General features: G+C 55.1%; 1 protein-coding gene across 9 annotated transcripts in view; it reads right to left on the reverse strand.

The window, feature by feature from the left end:
• The window catches only part of LOC140411160 (serine/threonine-protein kinase MRCK alpha-like), a 900765-nt gene that overhangs the window by 113048 nt on the left and 767920 nt on the right, over nucleotides 1-19797 (reverse strand). For 4 of the 9 annotated variants that reach the window (XM_072500231.1, XM_072500230.1, XM_072500229.1 and 1 more), the window contains one exon: nucleotides 1663-1761. The exons of the other annotated variants lie outside the window; for them this stretch is intronic. In XM_072500231.1, the coding sequence (XP_072356332.1) occupies nucleotides 1663-1761 (99 nt within the window). The remainder of the gene's footprint in view (nucleotides 1-1662; nucleotides 1762-19797) is intronic. 9 annotated transcript variants of the gene reach the window in all.

Genomic DNA, 19797 nt, shown 5'->3' on the forward strand with positions numbered 1-19797 from the left:
TCCCACCATTTATAACACAGTGAGGAACTGAATGTGTTCCTTCCCTCCATCTTCCCCATCACAATGAGAGTGATTAAACTAGGCAGAAATTGAACAGGAGGCTAATAATCCCATATTAAAATGAGTTTGATAAAGGCTCAATGAGATCTGCTATGCAGCATTAAGATTGCAGTCCTTATACGATCATGGGAACCTCTCCTCTAACAACGATTTTCACAGGACTCAGTGATACAGATTAATGCTGCCTGGTAGCACAGTGGTTAGCACTGTTGCTTCACAGCTCTGGCGTTCCAGGTTCGATTCCGGCCTTGGGTCACTGTCTGTGTGGAGTCTGCACGTTCTCTCCCTGTCTACATGGGTTTCCTCCGGGTGCTTCCTCCCACAGTCCAAAGATGTGCAGGTTAGGTGGATTGGCCATGCTGAATTGCCCCTTTGTGTCCAAAAAGGTTAGGTGGGGTTGCTGAGTTACAGGGATAGGGTGAAGGAGTGGGCCTCCAAGGGCCGGTGCAGACTCGATAGGCCGAATGACCACCTTCTGCAATGCAAATTCTATGATTCTATGACTGATAAACATGAAGGTTTCACATTGTCACTTTCAGGGGTCAGGGAGAGATCTTTCAACTTGTGCTATTCATGTCCCACAGGAAAGTAAGCTGAGGAAAATCTATGACCCTGAAAAATATACAAAGCCAATTTTCAGAGCAAGCTTTGCTTCACCAATTATAGAACCTCATTTATCTACGTCTCAGTAAACTGTACCCTCAAATTAATTGGAGGGATTGATCCGCTAGTTGGGAGTTGGGATCACCATAACGTAACAAAGATTGTTGCTGGAGCAAAGGCTTGCTGCCAGGTCTGCTTTTACCGCCCATCCTTCAATGCCCAAAGGTGTGGAGGTGAACTGCTGCAGTCCTTGTGGCGATGATGCTCTGCACATCGATATTAGGTAGGGGAATTCTTTTTGCTTTGGAAAAACTGATCGTGCAAGATTAATTAATTTTATTTCCCACTGAAAGGGAATTTGGGAATCTTCAATTATCTGGCAGTTACCAGTTTGTAGTGTCAATCTTCGTTAACGAGTATTTGCGATCTCACTCTGGAGCAAAGTAGGATTTCTATTCATGGATAATTTAAAAACATTTTTTAGATGACCCAATTATTATTTTTTTATTTTCCAATTAAGGGCCAATCCACCTAACCTGCACATCTTTGGGTTGTGGGGGTGAAATCCACACAGACATGGGGAGAATGTGCAAACTCCACACGGACAGTGACCCAGGGCCGGGATTCGAACCCGGGTCCTCAGCGCCGCAGTCCCAGTGCTAACCACTGCGCCACATACCGCCCCTCTATTCATGGATAAATAAATTCACTTGAAACATTGCTGCTCATGATTGATGTGGTCACACTGCACATGTACAAAAAGATAGTCTAAATAAGGAAGGAAAACAGACGTCCATGAAGTATTTTAAGATAGTTGTTGAGTTTCAGATCTACACTGGGCAAGAGCAAGAGAAGCATCATATTCAGTTCTGGTCTAGAGTGGGTAAGTAGTCCTTAGAGGGTTTACATCACCAAGGAGTACGTACCAGGGGTTGCAAAAGTGTGGAAGTGTCAACTTTATGAGGAAGGAACAGCATTAATCGTGCAGAGTAAAAATACCTTAATATGTGTCGCAGTTTTGCGATCGCGTGTGGAATGGAGTTTCGGGGTCTGTTTAATGGGCCCAACCCACCTACCAGGTTCTGCTGTAAGCGGAACCTAAGGCAGAGAAGAGAAAAACTATATCAGAGGTCTACTTGTCAGAAGGGGTTGAACTACCACAGCCCTTTTGCCAAAGATGGGTATGAAAAGAATAAGAGGAATGAATTTAGAAAGGGCTCCCAAATATGAAGATTACCAACTTTTGCAAAGGTTTGTTACTGTCAATGTAGTCAGGTGAAACAGTTGAGAAATGGTGACAGCTTTCATAGTAAGGCAATATACTCAGGCAATAATAAGAACATCCTCAAACTAATACCTGATTGTTTGATTGACAATCTTCTCAAAGAAGACCAAACAAACAATAAGTTTGATCAGGAAGAAAGACCATGGTGGCAGCAGGCAAAACAATTGGGTAGCACGGTGGCATAGTGGTTAGCACTATGGCTTCACAGCGCCAGGGTCCCAGGTTCGATTCCCGGCTTGGGTCACAGTCTGTGCGGAATCTGCACGTTCTCCCCGTGTCTGCGTGGGTTTCCTCCGGGTGCTCCGGTTTCCTCCCCCAATCCAAATGTGCAGGTTAGGTGGATTAGCCAGGCTAAATTGCCCTTAGGTTGCCTTTATGGGGTTGCTGGGTTACGGGGATAGGGTGGAGGTGTGGGCTTAGATAGGGTGCTCTTTCCAAGAGCCGGTGCAGACCCGATGGGCCGAATGGCCTGCTTCTGCACTGTAAATTCTATGATTCTATGAATTCAGTGACAAAAAGGTTTTATCTGGGTACAGAACAAAAACCAATTGACAGGGAAACGGTCACCAGTGCAGAACACACACACATGGGTTTGTATGATGATATTAGGCACAGTGGCCTAGTTTTAATGTCATTGGGCTCGTAATCCAGAGGCCCAGGCTAATGTTTTGGGGTCAAGGGTTCAAATCGCTCTGCAGCAGCTGGTGGAATTTAAATTCACTGAATAATCTGGAATTAAAAACCTGGTCCCAGTAATGACGACCATGAAACCATTGTCAATTGTCATAAACCCACTCCTGGTTCACTGATGTCCTTTAGGGAAGGAAATCTGCCATCCTTACCTGGTCTGGCCCACATGTGATTCTGCTGCACTGAAGTTAACTCTTTACTGCCCTCAGACATGGTGAGGCAAGCCATTCAGTTCAAGGGCAACTAGGATTGGGCAACACATGCAGGCCTTGTCACCGACAGCCCAATCCCATGAAAGAATTTTTAAAAAGTAGTATTCCTATTCCAATTTTGAAGAGTTATTGTGCATTAAACTGCAGCAGTGTGTACCAAGCCCAAACTTCTTGCCACAACTCACTTGGATCAAATCCATTGATCTCAACTTTGAGAATGATTCCATATCGACCTAACAAGATGTTATAATTGTTCCCAGGGACTTCCGGTGGCGGCCATGGTGTGAGTGGTCGCACATTTGGCAGCTCCCGCTTGTGGCGGTGCTTTTGGGCCTTTTCCCTGATTAATGGGTGGATGTTGTACTGGAAAAAGGTGCAGGAGTGGTGGAGAAAGAGTTTATTCCACCGGTGGATGGAGTCGTGGACCAGAAGTGGTTTTAGACGAAAGGAGTGGCTGGAGCAAGAAACTTTTGCCTGCGACACAAGGGAAGATGGTCTATGGAGCAGCTGGTGGACTTTTGAACGAGAAGTTCAGCCAGCAGAGAAGGGAGTCTCTGGAGGACCTGGCGAGGATGGTGGATCCTCTCAAGGCGGGGATCGACCGCATGGAGCTGAGGTTGGAGTCTCAAAGCCAAGCGATCCAGTAGGTGGAAGAGACGGTGGGGGAGCATGGGGAGCGGCTTACTTTGTTGGCGGCCGAGATGGGGGTGATGCGAGATACCCAGAAATGGCTTCAGGAGAAGGTGGAGGATCTGGTGAAATGCTCCCGGAGACTGAACCCGAGGATTGTGGAGTTGCCAGAGGGCATTGAGGGAGTGGATGCGGGCTCATAGGTGGCCACGATGTTGGACAGGGTGCTGATGAGGAAGCTGCAGGGTAAGGAGCCACCGAGGGCGATGGTGGTGCGATTGCACCGGTTTCTTGCTAAGGAACGGATCCTGAGATGGGCCAGGCAGACGAGGCGGTGTACCTGGGAGGGCAGTCAACGTCAAGTACACCAGGACCTGGGTGTTGAGCTGGCCAAGAGGAGAGCGAGCTTTAACAGAGTGAAGGATGCCCTCTTTAAGAAGAAGGTGAAATTTGGGATGCTGTACCCTGCACGCTTCTGGGTGACCTACAATGGTCAAGAATACTATTTTGGGACACCGGAGGAAGCGATGGAGTTTGTGAGAGACAATGGACAATGACAGAGGACACTGAACTTTAGAGGAGGTGGTTGGGGAGTTTGTTCTCCCTGCCTCCCTGTGCCGGGAGGTTGGGTGTGGGGGGGGGGGGGTTGTTTTCTCCCCATGGGAAGTTTTTGGGGGTTTCTTGGGGGATGGGGGAGGGTCGTGGGTGAGTGCATTGGGCTCTGCTCTGTTTTCTTCTCTCTCTGGGGGCCATTATCCTTTGTTCTTCTGTGGGGCTGGTGTTTTACTTCTTGCGGTCTTTGAATGATGCTGTTTGTACCGTTACTGTTGGGGGTGGGGAATCGGGGGGGGGGGGGTGTAGGTTGCTAGGCGCCATTGGCGCAGGCTGCCAAGCTAGCTGGGCAGGCTAGTTCACGGAATCGCAGTAGGGGGTGAGCAGGTAGTTAGAGTGTTGCTGGGGGTTGGGATTGTTATTTTGTGGGGGAGAGAAAGAGACAGCTGACAGGGGATGGGCTTATGGTATGAGAGGAGTTGAGGACATTGGAAACAGCGCGAGTGGAGGGAGAGCCGGGACATTGAAAACAGCGCGAGTGGAGAGAGAGCCGGGACATTGAAAACAGCGCGAGTGGAGAGAGAGCCGGGACATTGAAAACAGCGCGAGTGGAGAGAGAGCCGGGACATTGGAAACAGCGCGAGTGGAGAGAGAGCCGGGACATTGAAAACAGCGCGAGTGGAGAGAGAGCCGGGACATTGGAAACAGCGCGAGTGGAGAGAGAGCCGGGACATTGAAAACAGCGCGAGTGGATAGAGAGCCGGGACATTGAAAACAGCGCGAGTGGAGAGAGAGCCGGGACATTGAAAACAGCGCGAGTGGAGGGAGAGCCGGGACATTGAAAACAGCGCGGGAGGAGAGAGAGCCGGGACATTGAAAACAGCGCGAGTGGAGGGAGAGCCGGGACATTGAAAACAGCGCGAGTGGAGAGTGAGCCGGGACATTGAAAACAGCGCGAGTGGAGAGAGAGCGGGACATTGAAAACAGCGCGAGTGGAGAGAGAGCCGGGACATTGAAAACAGCGCGAGTGGAGGGAGAGCCGGGACATTGAAAACAGCGCGAGTGGAGAGAGAGCCGGGAGATTTAAAAATCGCGGGTGGAGAGAGAGCCGGGACATTGAAAACAGCGCGAGTGGAGAGTGAGCCGGGACATTGAAAACAGCGCGAGTGGAGAGTGAGCCGGGACATTGAAAACAGCGCGAGTGGAGAGAGAGCCGGGACATTGAAAACAGCGCGAGTGGAGAGAGAGCCGGGACATTGAAAACAGCGCGAGTGGAGAGAAAGCCGGGAGATTTAAAAATCGCGGGTGGAGAGAGAGCCGGGACATTGAAAACAGCGCGAGTGGAGACAGAGCCGGGACATTGAAAACAGCGCGAGTGGAGGGAGAGCCGGGATATTGAAAACAGCGCGAGTGGAGACAGAGCCGGGACATTGAAAACAGCGCGGGAGGAGAGTGAGCCGGGACATTGAAAACAGCGCGAGTGGAGAGTGAGCCGGGACATTGAAAACAGCGCGAGTGGAGAGTGAGCCGGGACATTGAAAACAGCGCGAGTGGAGGGAGAGCCGGGACATTGAAAACAGCGCGACTGGAGAGAGAGCCGGGACATTGAAAACAGCGCGAGTGGAGAGTGAGCCGGGACATTGAAAACAGCGCGAGTGGAGGGAGAGCCGGGACATTGAAAACAGCGCGAGTGGAGAGTGAGCCGGGACATTGAAAACAGCGCGAGTGGAGAGTGAGCCGGGACATTGAAAACAGCGCGAGTGGAGGGAGAGCCGGGACATTGAAAACAGCGCGAGTGGAGAGAAAGCCGGGACATTGTAAACAGCGCGAGTGGAGGGAGAGCCGGGACATTGAAAACAGCGCGAGTGGAAGGAGAGCCGGGACATTGAAAACAGCGCGAGTGGAGAGTGAGCCGGGACATTGAAAACAGCGCGAGTGGAGAGAGAGCCGGGACATTGAAAACAGCGCGAGTGGAGACAGAGCCGGGACATTGAAAACAGCGCGAGTGGAGAGAGAGCCGGGACATTGTAAACAGCGCGAGTGGAGGGAGAGCCGGGACATTGAAAACAGCGCGAGTGGAGGGAGAGCCGGGACATTGAAAACAGCGCGAGTGGAGAATGAGCCGGGACATTGAAAACAGCGCGAGTGGAGGGAGAGCCGGGACATTGTAAACAGCGCGAGTGGAGGGAGAGCCGGGACATTGAAAACAGCGCGAGTGGAGGGAGAGCCGGGACATTGAAAACAGCGCGAGTGGAGAATGAGCCGGGACATTGAAAACAGCGCGAGTGGAGAGAGAGCCGGGACATTGAAAACAGCGCGAGTGGAGAGAGAGCCGGGACACTGAAAACAGCGCGAGTGGAGAGTGAGCCGGGACATTGAAAACAGCGCGAGTGGATAGAGAGCCGGGACATTGAAAACAGCGCGAGTGGAGAGAGAGCCGGGATATTGAAAACAGCGCGAGTGGAGAGAGAGCCGGGACATTGAAAACAGCGCGAGTGGAGAGAGAGCCGGGACATTGAAAACAGCGCGAGTGGAGAGTGAGCCGGGACAGTGAAAACAGCGCGATTGGAGGGAGAGCCGGGACATTGAAAACAGCGTGAGTGGATAGAGAGCCGGGACATTGAAAACAGCGCGAGTGGAGAGAGAGCCGGGATATTGAAAACAGCGCGAGTGGAGAGAGAGCCGGGACATTGAAAACAGCGCGAGTGGAGAGAGAGCCGGGACATTGAAAACAGCGCGAGTGGAGGGAGAGCCGGGACATTGAAAACAGCGCGGGAGGAGAGTGAGCCGGGACATTGAAAACAGCGCGAGTGGAGAATGAGCCGGGACATTGAAAACAGCGCGAGTGGAGAGAGAGCCGGGACATTGAAAACAGCGCGAGTGGAGAGAGAGCCGGGACACTGAAAACAGCGCGAGTGGAGAGTGAGCCGGGACAGTGAAAACAGCGCGATTGGAGGGAGAGCCGGGACATTGAAAACAGCGTGAGTGGATAGAGAGCCGGGACATTGAAAACAGCGCGAGTGGAGAGAGAGCCGGGATATTGAAAACAGCGCGAGTGGAGAGAGAGCCGGGACATTGAAAACAGCGCGAGTGGAGAGAGAGCCGGGACATTGAAAACAGCGCGAGTGGAGGGAGAGCCGGGACATTGAAAACAGCGCGGGAGGAGAGTGAGCCGGGACATTGAAAACAGCGCGAGTGGAGAGAGAGCCGGGACATTGAAAACAGCGCGAGTGGAGTGAGAGCCGGGACATTGAAAACAGCGCGACTGGAGGGAGAGCCGGGACATTGAAAACAGCGTGAGTGGAGAGAGAGCCGGGATATTGAAAACAGCGCGAGTGGAGAGAGAGCCGGGACATTGTAAACAGCGCGAGAGGAGAGTGAGCCGGGACATTGAAAACAGCGCGAGTGGAGGGAGAGCCGCGACATTGAAAACAGCGCGACTGGAGAGAGAGCCGGGACATTGAAAACAGCGCGAGTGGAGAGAGAGCCGGGACATTGAAAACAGCGTGAGTGGAGAGTGAGCCGGGACATTGAAAACAGCGCGAGTGGAAGGAGAGCCGGGACATTGAAAACAGCGCGAGTGGAGGGAGAGCCGGGACATTGAAAACAGCGCGAGTGGAGAGTGAGCCGGGACATTGAAAACAGCGCGAGTGGAGACAGAGCCGGGACATTGAAAACAGCGCGAGTGGAGAGTGAGCCGGGACACTGAAAACAGCGCGAGTGGAGAGAGAGCCGGGACATTGAAAACAGCGCGAGTGGAGTGGGAGCCGGGACATTGAAAACAGCGCGAGTGGAGAGAGAGCCGGGACATTGAAAACAGCGCGAGTGGAGAGAGAGCCGGGACATTGTAAACAGCGCGAGAGGAGAGTGAGCCGGGACATTGAAAACAGCGCAAGTGGAGAGTGAGCCGGGACATTGAAAACAGCGCGAGTGGAGAGAGAGCCGGGACATTGAAAACAGCGCGAGTGGAGTGGGAGCCGGGACATTGAAAACAGCGCGAGTGGAGGGAGAGCCGGGACATTGAAAACAGCGCGAGTGGAGAGTGAGCCGGGACATTGAAAACAGCGCGAGTGGAGAGAGTGCCGGGACATTGAAAACAGCGCGAGTGGAGGGAGAGCCGGGACATTGAAAACAGCGCGAGTGGAGAGTGAGCCGGGACATTGAAAACAGCGCGAGTGGAGAGAGAGCCGGGACATTGAAAACAGCGCGAGTGGAGTGGGAGCCGGGACATTGAAAACAGCGCGAGTGGAGGGAGAGCCGGGACATTGAAAACAGCGCGAGAGGAGAGAAAGCCGGGACATTGAAAACAGCGCGAGTGGAGAGAGAGCCGGGACATTGAAAACAGCGCGAGTGGAGAGAGAGCCGGGACATTGTAAACAGCGCGAGAGGAGAGTGAGCCGGGACATTGAAAACAGCGCGAGTGGAGGGAGAGCCGGGACATTGAAAACAGCGCGAGTGGAGAGAGAGCCGGGACATTGAAAACAGCGCGAGTGGAGAGTGAGCCGGGACATTGAAAACAGCGCGGGAGGAGAGAAAGCCGGGACATTGAAAACAGCGCGAGTGGAGAGTGAGCCGGGACATTGAAAACAGCGCGAGTGGAGGGAGAGCCGGGACATTGAAAACAGCGCGAGTGGAGAGAGAGCCGGGACATTGAAAACAGCGCGAGTGGAGAGAGAGCCGGGACATTGAAAACAGCGCGAGTGGAGAGAGAGCCGGGACATTGGAAACAGCGCGAGTGGAGAGAGAGCCGGGACATTGAAAACAGCGCGAGTGGAGAGAGAGCCGGGACATTGGAAACAGCGCGAGTGGAGAGAGAGCCGGGACATTGAAAACAGCGCGAGTGGATAGAGAGCCGGGACATTGAAAACAGCGCGAGTGGAGAGAGAGCCGGGACATTGAAAACAGCGCGAGTGGAGGGAGAGCCGGGACATTGAAAACAGCGCGGGAGGAGAGAGAGCCGGGACATTGAAAACAGCGCGAGTGGAGGGAGAGCCGGGACATTGAAAACAGCGCGAGTGGAGAGTGAGCCGGGACATTGAAAACAGCGCGAGTGGAGAGAGAGCGGGACATTGAAAACAGCGCGAGTGGAGAGAGAGCCGGGACATTGAAAACAGCGCGAGTGGAGGGAGAGCCGGGACATTGAAAACAGCGCGAGTGGAGAGAGAGCCGGGAGATTTAAAAATCGCGGGTGGAGAGAGAGCCGGGACATTGAAAACAGCGCGAGTGGAGAGTGAGCCGGGACATTGAAAACAGCGCGAGTGGAGAGTGAGCCGGGACATTGAAAACAGCGCGAGTGGAGAGAGAGCCGGGACATTGAAAACAGCGCGAGTGGAGAGAGAGCCGGGACATTGAAAACAGCGCGAGTGGAGAGAAAGCCGGGAGATTTAAAAATCGCGGGTGGAGAGAGAGCCGGGACATTGAAAACAGCGCGAGTGGAGACAGAGCCGGGACATTGAAAACAGCGCGAGTGGAGGGAGAGCCGGGATATTGAAAACAGCGCGAGTGGAGACAGAGCCGGGACATTGAAAACAGCGCGGGAGGAGAGTGAGCCGGGACATTGAAAACAGCGCGAGTGGAGAGTGAGCCGGGACATTGAAAACAGCGCGAGTGGAGAGTGAGCCGGGACATTGAAAACAGCGCGAGTGGAGGGAGAGCCGGGACATTGAAAACAGCGCGACTGGAGAGAGAGCCGGGACATTGAAAACAGCGCGAGTGGAGAGTGAGCCGGGACATTGAAAACAGCGCGAGTGGAGGGAGAGCCGGGACATTGAAAACAGCGCGAGTGGAGAGTGAGCCGGGACATTGAAAACAGCGCGAGTGGAGAGTGAGCCGGGACATTGAAAACAGCGCGAGTGGAGGGAGAGCCGGGACATTGAAAACAGCGCGAGTGGAGAGAAAGCCGGGACATTGTAAACAGCGCGAGTGGAGGGAGAGCCGGGACATTGAAAACAGCGCGAGTGGAAGGAGAGCCGGGACATTGAAAACAGCGCGAGTGGAGAGTGAGCCGGGACATTGAAAACAGCGCGAGTGGAGAGAGAGCCGGGACATTGAAAACAGCGCGAGTGGAGACAGAGCCGGGACATTGAAAACAGCGCGAGTGGAGAGAGAGCCGGGACATTGTAAACAGCGCGAGTGGAGGGAGAGCCGGGACATTGAAAACAGCGCGAGTGGAGGGAGAGCCGGGACATTGAAAACAGCGCGAGTGGAGAATGAGCCGGGACATTGAAAACAGCGCGAGTGGAGGGAGAGCCGGGACATTGTAAACAGCGCGAGTGGAGGGAGAGCCGGGACATTGAAAACAGCGCGAGTGGAGGGAGAGCCGGGACATTGAAAACAGCGCGAGTGGAGAATGAGCCGGGACATTGAAAACAGCGCGAGTGGAGAGAGAGCCGGGACATTGAAAACAGCGCGAGTGGAGAGAGAGCCGGGACACTGAAAACAGCGCGAGTGGAGAGTGAGCCGGGACATTGAAAACAGCGCGAGTGGATAGAGAGCCGGGACATTGAAAACAGCGCGAGTGGAGAGAGAGCCGGGATATTGAAAACAGCGCGAGTGGAGAGAGAGCCGGGACATTGAAAACAGCGCGAGTGGAGAGAGAGCCGGGACATTGAAAACAGCGCGAGTGGAGAGTGAGCCGGGACAGTGAAAACAGCGCGATTGGAGGGAGAGCCGGGACATTGAAAACAGCGTGAGTGGATAGAGAGCCGGGACATTGAAAACAGCGCGAGTGGAGAGAGAGCCGGGATATTGAAAACAGCGCGAGTGGAGAGAGAGCCGGGACATTGAAAACAGCGCGAGTGGAGAGAGAGCCGGGACATTGAAAACAGCGCGAGTGGAGGGAGAGCCGGGACATTGAAAACAGCGCGGGAGGAGAGTGAGCCGGGACATTGAAAACAGCGCGAGTGGAGAATGAGCCGGGACATTGAAAACAGCGCGAGTGGAGAGAGAGCCGGGACATTGAAAACAGCGCGAGTGGAGAGAGAGCCGGGACATTGAAAACAGCGCGAGTGGAGAGAGAGCCGGGACATTGAAAACAGCGCGAGTGGAGAGAGAGCCGGGACACTGAAAACAGCGCGAGTGGAGAGTGAGCCGGGACATTGAAAACAGCGCGAGTGGATAGAGAGCCGGGACATTGAAAACAGCGCGAGTGGAGAGAGAGCCGGGATATTGAAAACAGCGCGAGTGGAGAGAGAGCCGGGACATTGAAAACAGCGCGAGTGGAGAGAGAGCCGGGACATTGAAAACAGCGCGAGTGGAGAGTGAGCCGGGACAGTGAAAACAGCGCGATTGGAGGGAGAGCCGGGACATTGAAAACAGCGTGAGTGGATAGAGAGCCGGGACATTGAAAACAGCGCGAGTGGAGAGAGAGCCGGGATATTGAAAACAGCGCGAGTGGAGAGAGAGCCGGGACATTGAAAACAGCGCGAGTGGAGAGAGAGCCGGGACATTGAAAACAGCGCGAGTGGAGGGAGAGCCGGGACATTGAAAACAGCGCGGGAGGAGAGTGAGCCGGGACATTGAAAACAGCGCGAGTGGAGAATGAGCCGGGACATTGAAAACAGCGCGAGTGGAGAGAGAGCCGGGACATTGAAAACAGCGCGAGTGGAGAGAGAGCCGGGACACTGAAAACAGCGCGAGTGGAGAGTGAGCCGGGACAGTGAAAACAGCGCGATTGGAGGGAGAGCCGGGACATTGAAAACAGCGTGAGTGGATAGAGAGCCGGGACATTGAAAACAGCGCGAGTGGAGAGAGAGCCGGGATATTGAAAACAGCGCGAGTGGAGAGAGAGCCGGGACATTGAAAACAGCGCGAGTGGAGAGAGAGCCGGGACATTGAAAACAGCGCGAGTGGAGGGAGAGCCGGGACATTGAAAACAGCGCGGGAGGAGAGTGAGCCGGGACATTGAAAACAGCGCGAGTGGAGAGAGAGCCGGGACATTGAAAACAGCGCGAGTGGAGTGAGAGCCGGGACATTGAAAACAGCGCGACTGGAGGGAGAGCCGGGACATTGAAAACAGCGTGAGTGGAGAGAGAGCCGGGATATTGAAAACAGCGCGAGTGGAGAGAGAGCCGGGACATTGTAAACAGCGCGAGAGGAGAGTGAGCCGGGACATTGAAAACAGCGCGAGTGGAGGGAGAGCCGCGACATTGAAAACAGCGCGACTGGAGAGAGAGCCGGGACATTGAAAACAGCGCGAGTGGAGAGAGAGCCGGGACATTGAAAACAGCGTGAGTGGAGAGTGAGCCGGGACATTGAAAACAGCGCGAGTGGAAGGAGAGCCGGGACATTGAAAACAGCGCGAGTGGAGGGAGAGCCGGGACATTGAAAACAGCGCGAGTGGAGAGTGAGCCGGGACATTGAAAACAGCGCGAGTGGAGACAGAGCCGGGACATTGAAAACAGCGCGAGTGGAGAGTGAGCCGGGACACTGAAAACAGCGCGAGTGGAGAGAGAGCCGGGACATTGAAAACAGCGCGAGTGGAGTGGGAGCCGGGACATTGAAAACAGCGCGAGTGGAGAGAGAGCCGGGACATTGAAAACAGCGCGAGTGGAGAGAGAGCCGGGACATTGTAAACAGCGCGAGAGGAGAGTGAGCCGGGACATTGAAAACAGCGCAAGTGGAGAGTGAGCCGGGACATTGAAAACAGCGCGAGTGGAGAGAGAGCCGGGACATTGAAAACAGCGCGAGTGGAGTGGGAGCCGGGACATTGAAAACAGCGCGAGTGGAGGGAGAGCCGGGACATTGAAAACAGCGCGAGTGGAGAGTGAGCCGGGACATTGAAAACAGCGCGAGTGGAGAGAGTGCCGGGACATTGAAAACAGCGCGAGTGGAGGGAGAGCCGGGACATTGAAAACAGCGCGAGTGGAGAGTGAGCCGGGACATTGAAAACAGCGCGAGTGGAGAGAGAGCCGGGACATTGAAAACAGCGCGAGTGGAGTGGGAGCCGGGACATTGAAAACAGCGCGAGTGGAGGGAGAGCCGGGACATTGAAAACAGCGCGAGAGGAGAGAAAGCCGGGACATTGAAAACAGCGCGAGTGGAGAGAGAGCCGGGACATTGAAAACAGCGCGAGTGGAGAGAGAGCCGGGACATTGTAAACAGCGCGAGAGGAGAGTGAGCCGGGACATTGAAAACAGCGCGAGTGGAGGGAGAGCCGGGACATTGAAAACAGCGCGAGTGGAGAGAGAGCCGGGACATTGAAAACAGCGCGAGTGGAGAGTGAGCCGGGACATTGAAAACAGCGCGAGTGGAGAGAGAGCCGGGACATTGAAAACAGCGCGAGTGGAGGGAGAGCCGGGACATTGAAAACAGCGCGAGTGGAGGGAGAGCCGGGACATTGAAAACAGCGCGAGTGGAGAGAGAGCCGGGATATTGAAAACAGCGCGAGTGGAGAGAGAGCCGGGACATTGAAAACTCGCGCGAGTGGAGGGAGAGCCGGGACATTGAAAACAGCGCGAGTGGAGGGAGAGCCTGGACATTGAAAACAGCGTGCGTGGAGAGAAAGCCGGGACATTGAAAACAGCGCGAGTGGAGAGAGAGCCGGGACATTGAAAACAGCGCGAGTGGAGAGTGAGCCGGGACATTGAAAACAGCGCGAGTGGAGAGAGAGCCGGGACATTGAAAACAGCGCGAGTGGAGAGAGAGCCGGGACATTGTAAACAGCGCGAGAGGAGAGAGAGCCGGGATATTGAAAACAGCGCGACTGGAGAGAGAGCCGGGACATTGAAAACAGTGCGAGTGGAGAGTGAGCCGGGACATTGAAAACAGCGCGAGTGGAGAGAGAGCCGGGACATTGTAAACAGCGCGAGAGGAGAGAGAGCCGGGATATTGAAAACAGCGCGAGTGGAGAGAGAGCCGGGACATTGTAAACAGCGCGAGAGGAGAGAGAGCCGGGATATTGAAAACAGCGCGACTGGAGAGAGAGCCGGGACATTGAAAACAGTGCGAGTGGCGAGTGAGCCGGGACATTGAAAACAGCGCGAGTGGAGAATGAGCCGGGACATTGAAAACAGCGCGAGAGGAGAGAGAGCCGGGACATTGAAAACAGCGCGAGTGGAGAGAGAGCCGGGACACTGAAAACAGCGCGAGTGGAGAGTGAGCCGGGACAGTGAAAACAGCGCGATTGGAGGGAGAGCCGGGACATTGAAAACAGCGTGAGTGGATAGAGAGCCGGGACATTGAAAACAGCGCGAGTGGAGAGAGAGCCGGGATATTGAAAACAGCGCGAGTGGAGAGAGAGCCGGGACATTGAAAACAGCGCGAGTGGAGAGAGAGCTGGGACATTGAAAACAGCGCGAGTGGAGGGAGAGCCGGGACATTGAAAACAGCGCGGGAGGAGAGTGAGCCGGGACATTGAAAACAGCGCGAGTGGAGAGAGAGCCGGGACATTGAAAACAGCGCGAGTGGAGAGAGAGCCGGGACATTGAAAACAGCGCGACTGGAGGGAGAGCCGGGACATTGAAAACAGCGTGAGTGGAGAGAGAGCCGGGATATTGAAAACAGCGCGAGTGGAGAGAGAGCCGGGACATTGAAAACAGCGCGAGTGGAGAGAGAGCCGGGACATTGTAAACAGCGCGAGTGGAGAGAGAGCCGGGACATTGAAAACAGCGCGACTGGAGGGAGAGCCGGGACATTGAAAACAGCGCGAGTGGAGAGAGAGCCGGGACATTGAAAACAGCGCGAGTGGAGAGAAAGCCGGGACATTGAAAACAGCGCGAGTGGAGAGAGAGCCGGGACATTGAAAACAGCGCGACTGGAGAGAGAGCCGGGACATTGAAAACAGCGCGAGTGGAGAGAGAGCCGGGACATTGAAAACAGCGCGAGTGGAGGGAGAGCCGGGACATTGAAAACAGCGCGAGTGGAGAGAGAGCCGGGACATTGAAAACAGCGCGAGTGGAGAGAGAGCCGGGATATTGAAAACAGCGCGAGTGGAGAGAGAGCCGGGACATTGAAAACAGCGCGAGAGGAGAGAGAGCCGGGATATTGAAAACAGCGCGAGTGGAGAGAAAGCCGGGACATTGAAAACAGCGCGAGTGGAGGGAGAGCCGGGACATTGAAAACAGCGCGAGTGGAGGGAGAGCCGGGACATTGAAAACAGAGCGAGTGGAGAGTGAGCCGGGACATTGAAAACAGCGCGAGTGGAGAGTGAGCCGGGACATTGAAAACAGCACGAGTGGAGAGAAAGCCGGGACATTGAAAACAGCGCGAGTGGAGAGAGAGCCGGGACATTGAAAACAGCGCGAGCGGAGAGTGAGCCGGGACATTGAAAACAGCGCGAGAGGAGAGAGAGCCGGGATATTGAAAACAGCGCGAGTGGAGAGAAAGCCGGGACATTGAAAACAGCGCGAGTGGAGGGAGAGCCGGGACATTGAAAACAGCGCGAGTGGAGGGAGAGCCGGGACATTGAAAACAGAGCGAGTGGAGAGTGAGCCGGGACATTGAAAACAGCGCGAGTGGAGAGTGAGCCGGGACATTGAAAACAGCACGAGTGGAGAGAAAGCCGGGACATTGAAAACAGCGCGAGTGGAGAGAGAGCCGGGACATTGAAAACAGCGCGAGCGGAGAGTGAGCCGGGACATTGAAAACAGCGCGAGTGGAGAGAAAGCCGGGACATTGAAAACAGCGCGAGTGGAGAGAGAGCCGGGACATTGAAAACAGCGCGAGTGGAGAGAGAGCCGGGACATTGAAAACAGCGCGAGTGGAGAGTGAGCCGGGACATTGAAAACAGCGCGAGTGGAGAGAGAGCCGGGACATTGAAAACAGCGCGAGTGGAGAGTGAGCCTGGACATTGAAAACAGCGCGAGTGGAGAGAGAGCCGGGATATTGAAAACTGCGCGAGTGGAGAGAGAGCCGGGACATTGAAAACAGCGCGAGTGGAGGGAGAGCCGGGACATTGAAAACAGCGCGAGTGGAGAGAGAGCCGGGACATTGAAAACAGCGCGAGTGGAGAGAGAGCCGGGACATTGAAAACAGCGCGAGTGGAGAGTGAGCCGGGACATTGAAAACAGCGCGAGTGGAGAGAGAGCCGGGACATTGAAAACAGCGCGAGTGGAGAGTGAGCCGGGACATTGAAAACAGCGCGAGTGGAGAGAGAGCTGGGACATTGAAAACAGCGCGAGTGGAGGGAGAGCCGGGACATTGAAAACAGCGCGAGTGGAGAGAGAGCTGGGACATTGAAAACAGCGCGAGTGGAGAGAGAGCCGGGATATTGAAAACAGCGTGGGGAGGAGAGAGAGCCGGGACAGTGAAAACAGCGCGAGTGGAGGGAGAGCCGGGACATTGAAAACAGCGCGAGTGGAGAGAGAGCTGGGACATTGAAAACAGCGCGAGTGGAGAGAGAGCCGGGATATTGAAAACAGCGTGGGGAGGAGAGAGAGCCGGGACAGTGAAAACAGCGCGAGTGGAGGGAGAGCCGGGACATTGAAAACAGCGCGAGTGGAGAGTGAGCCGGGACATTGAAAACAGCGCGGGAGGAGAGAAAGCCGGGACATTGAAAACAGCGCGAGTGGAGAGAGAGCCGGGACATTGAAAACAGCGCGAGTGGAGAGTGAGCCGGGACATTGAAAACAGCTCGAGTGGAGAGAAAGCCGGGACATTGAAAACAGCGCGAGTGGAGAGAGAGCCGGGACATTGAAAACAGCGCGAGTGGAGAGAGAGCCGGGACATTGAAAACAGCGCGAGTGGAGAGTGAGCCGGGACATTGAAAACAGCGCGAGTGGAGAGAGAGCCGGGACATTGAAAACAGCGCGAGTGGAGAGTGAGCCGGGACATTGAAAACAGCGCGAGTGGAGAGAGAGCCGGGATATTGAAAACAGCGCGAGTGGAGAGAGAGCCGGGACATTGAAAACAGCGCGAGTGGAGGGAGAGCCGGGGCATTGAAAACAGCGCGAGTGGAGAGAGAGCCGGGACATTGAAAACAGCGCGAGTGGAGAGAGAGCCGGGACATTGAAAACAGCGCGAGTGGAGAGAGAGCCGGGACATTGAAAACAGCGCGAGTGGAGAGAGAGCCGGGACATTGAAAACAGCGCGAGTGGAGAGTGAGCCGGGACATTGAAAACAGCGCGAGTGGAGAGAGAGCTGGGACATTGAAAACAGCGCGAGTGGAGAGAGAGCCGGGATATTGAAAACAGCGTGGGGAGGAGAGAGAGCCGGGACAGTGAAAACAGCGCGAGTGGAGGGAGAGCCGGGACATTGAAAACAGCGCGAGTGGAGAGAGAGCTGGGACATTGAAAACAGCGCGAGTGGAGAGAGAGCCGGGATATTGAAAACAGCGTGGGGAGGAGAGAGAGCCGGGACAGTGAAAACAGCGCGAGTGGAGGGAGAGCCGGGACATTGAAAACAGCGCGAGTGGAGAGTGAGCCGGGACATTGAAAACAGCACGAGTGGAGAGAAAGCCGGGACATTGAAAACAGCGCGAGTGGAGAGAGAGCCGGGACATTGAAAACAGCGCGAGCGGAGAGTGAGCCGGGACATTGAAAACAGCGCGAGTGGAGAGAAAGCCGGGACATTGAAAACAGCGCGAGTGGAGAGAGAGCCGGGACATTGAAAACAGCGCGAGTGGAGAGAGAGCCGGGACATTGAAAACAGCGCGAGTGGAGAGTGAGCCGGGACATTGAAAACAGCGCGAGTGGAGAGAGAGCCGTGACATTGAAAACAGCGCGAGTGGAGAGTGAGCCTGGACATTGAAAACAGCGCGAGTGGAGAGAGAGCCGGGATATTGAAAACTGCGCGAGTGGAGAGAGAGCCGGGACATTGAAAACAGCGCGAGTGGAGGGAGAGCCGGGACATTGAAAACAGCGCGAGTGGAGAGAGAGCCGGGACATTGAAAACAGCGCGAGTGGAGAGAGAGCCGGGACATTGAAAACAGCGCGAGTGGAGAGTGAGCCGGGACATTGAAAACAGCGCGAGTGGAGAGAGAGCCGGGACATTGAAAACAGCGCGAGTGGAGAGTGAGCCGGGACATTGAAAACAGCGCGAGTGGAGAGAGAGCTGGGACATTGAAAACAGCGCGAGTGGAGGGAGAGCCGGGACATTGAAAACAGCGCGAGTGGAGAGAGAGCTGGGACATTGAAAACAGCGCGAGTGGAGAGAGAGCCGGGATATTGAAAACAGCGTGGGGAGGAGAGAGAGCCGGGACAGTGAAAACAGCGCGAGTGGAGGGAGAGCCGGGACATTGAAAACAGCGCGAGTGGAGAGAGAGCTGGGACATTGAAAACAGCGCGAGTGGAGAGAGAGCCGGGATATTGAAAACAGCGTGGGGAGGAGAGAGAGCCGGGACAGTGAAAACAGCGCGAGTGGAGGGAGAGCCGGGACATTGAAAACAGTGGAGAGTGAGCCGGGACATTGAAAACAGCGCGGGAGGAGAGAAAGCCGGGACATTGAAAACAGCGCGAGTGGAGAGAGAGCCGGGACATTGAAAACAGCGCGAGTGGAGAGTGAGCCGGGACATTGAAAACAGCTCGAGTGGAGAGAAAGCCGGGACATTGAAAACAGCGCGAGTGGAGAGAGAGCCGGGACATTGAAAACAGCGCGAGTGGAGAGAGAGCCGGGACATTGAAAACAGCGCGAGTGGAGAGTGAGCCGGGACATTGAAAACAGCGCGAGTGGAGAGAGAGCCGGGACATTGAAAACAGCGCGAGTGGAGAGTGAGCTGGGACATTGAAAACAGCGCGAGTGGAGAGAGAGCCGGGATATTGAAAACAGCGCGAGTGGAGAGAGAGCCGGGACATTGAAAACAGCGCGAGTGGAGGGAGAGCCGGGGCATTGAAAACAGCGCGAGTGGAGAGAGAGCCGGGACATTGAAAACAGCGCGAGTGGAGAGAGAGCCGGGACATTGAAAACAGCGCGAGTGGAGAGAGAGCCGGGACATTGAAAACAGCGCGAGTGGAGAGAGAGCCGGGACATTGAAAACAGCGCGAGTGGAGAGTGAGCCGGGACATTGAAAACAGCGCGAGTGGAGAGAGAGCTGGGACATTGAAAACAGCGCGAGTGGAGAGAGAGCTGGGACATTGAAAACAGCGCGAGTGGAGAGAGAGCCGGGATATTGAAAACAGCGTGGGGAGGAGAGAGAGCCGGGACAGTGAAAACAGCGCGAGTGGAGGGAGAGCCGGGACATTGAAAACAGCGCGAGTGGAGAGAGAGCTGGGACATTGAAAACAGCGCGAGTGGAGAGAGAGCCGGGATATTGAAAACAGCGTGGGGAGGAGAGAGAGCCGGGACAGTGAAAACAGCGCGAGTGGAGGGAGAGCCGGGACATTGAAAACAGCGCGAGTGGAGAGTGAGCCGGGACATTGAAAACAGCGCGGGAGGAGAGAAAGCCGGGACATTGTAAACAGCGCGAGTGGAGAGTGAGCTGGGACATTGAAAACAGCGCGAGTGGAGAGTGAGCTGGGACATTGAAAACAGCGCGAGAGGAGAGAGAGCCGGGACATTGAAAACAGCGCGAGTGGAGAGAGAGCCGGGACATTGAAAACAGCGCGAGTGGATAGTGAGCTGGGACATTGAAAACAGCGCGAGTGGAGAGTGAGCCGGGACGTTGAAAACAGCGCGAGTGGAGAGTGAACCGGGACATTGAAAACAGCACGAGTGGAGAGAGAGCGGGAATTAAAAAAGCGCGGGAGGAGAGAAAGCCGGGACATTGAAAACAGCGCGACTGGAGAGAGAGCCGGGACATTGAAAACAGCGCGAGTGGAGAGAGAGCCGGGACATTGAAAACAGCGCGAGAGGAGAGTCAGCCGGGACATTGAAAACAGCGCGAGAGGAGAG

The sequence above is a fragment of the Scyliorhinus torazame genome, chromosome 4 (genome assembly GCF_047496885.1).
Source record: "Scyliorhinus torazame isolate Kashiwa2021f chromosome 4, sScyTor2.1, whole genome shotgun sequence".
Taxonomy (NCBI): Eukaryota; Metazoa; Chordata; class Chondrichthyes; order Carcharhiniformes; family Scyliorhinidae; genus Scyliorhinus; species Scyliorhinus torazame.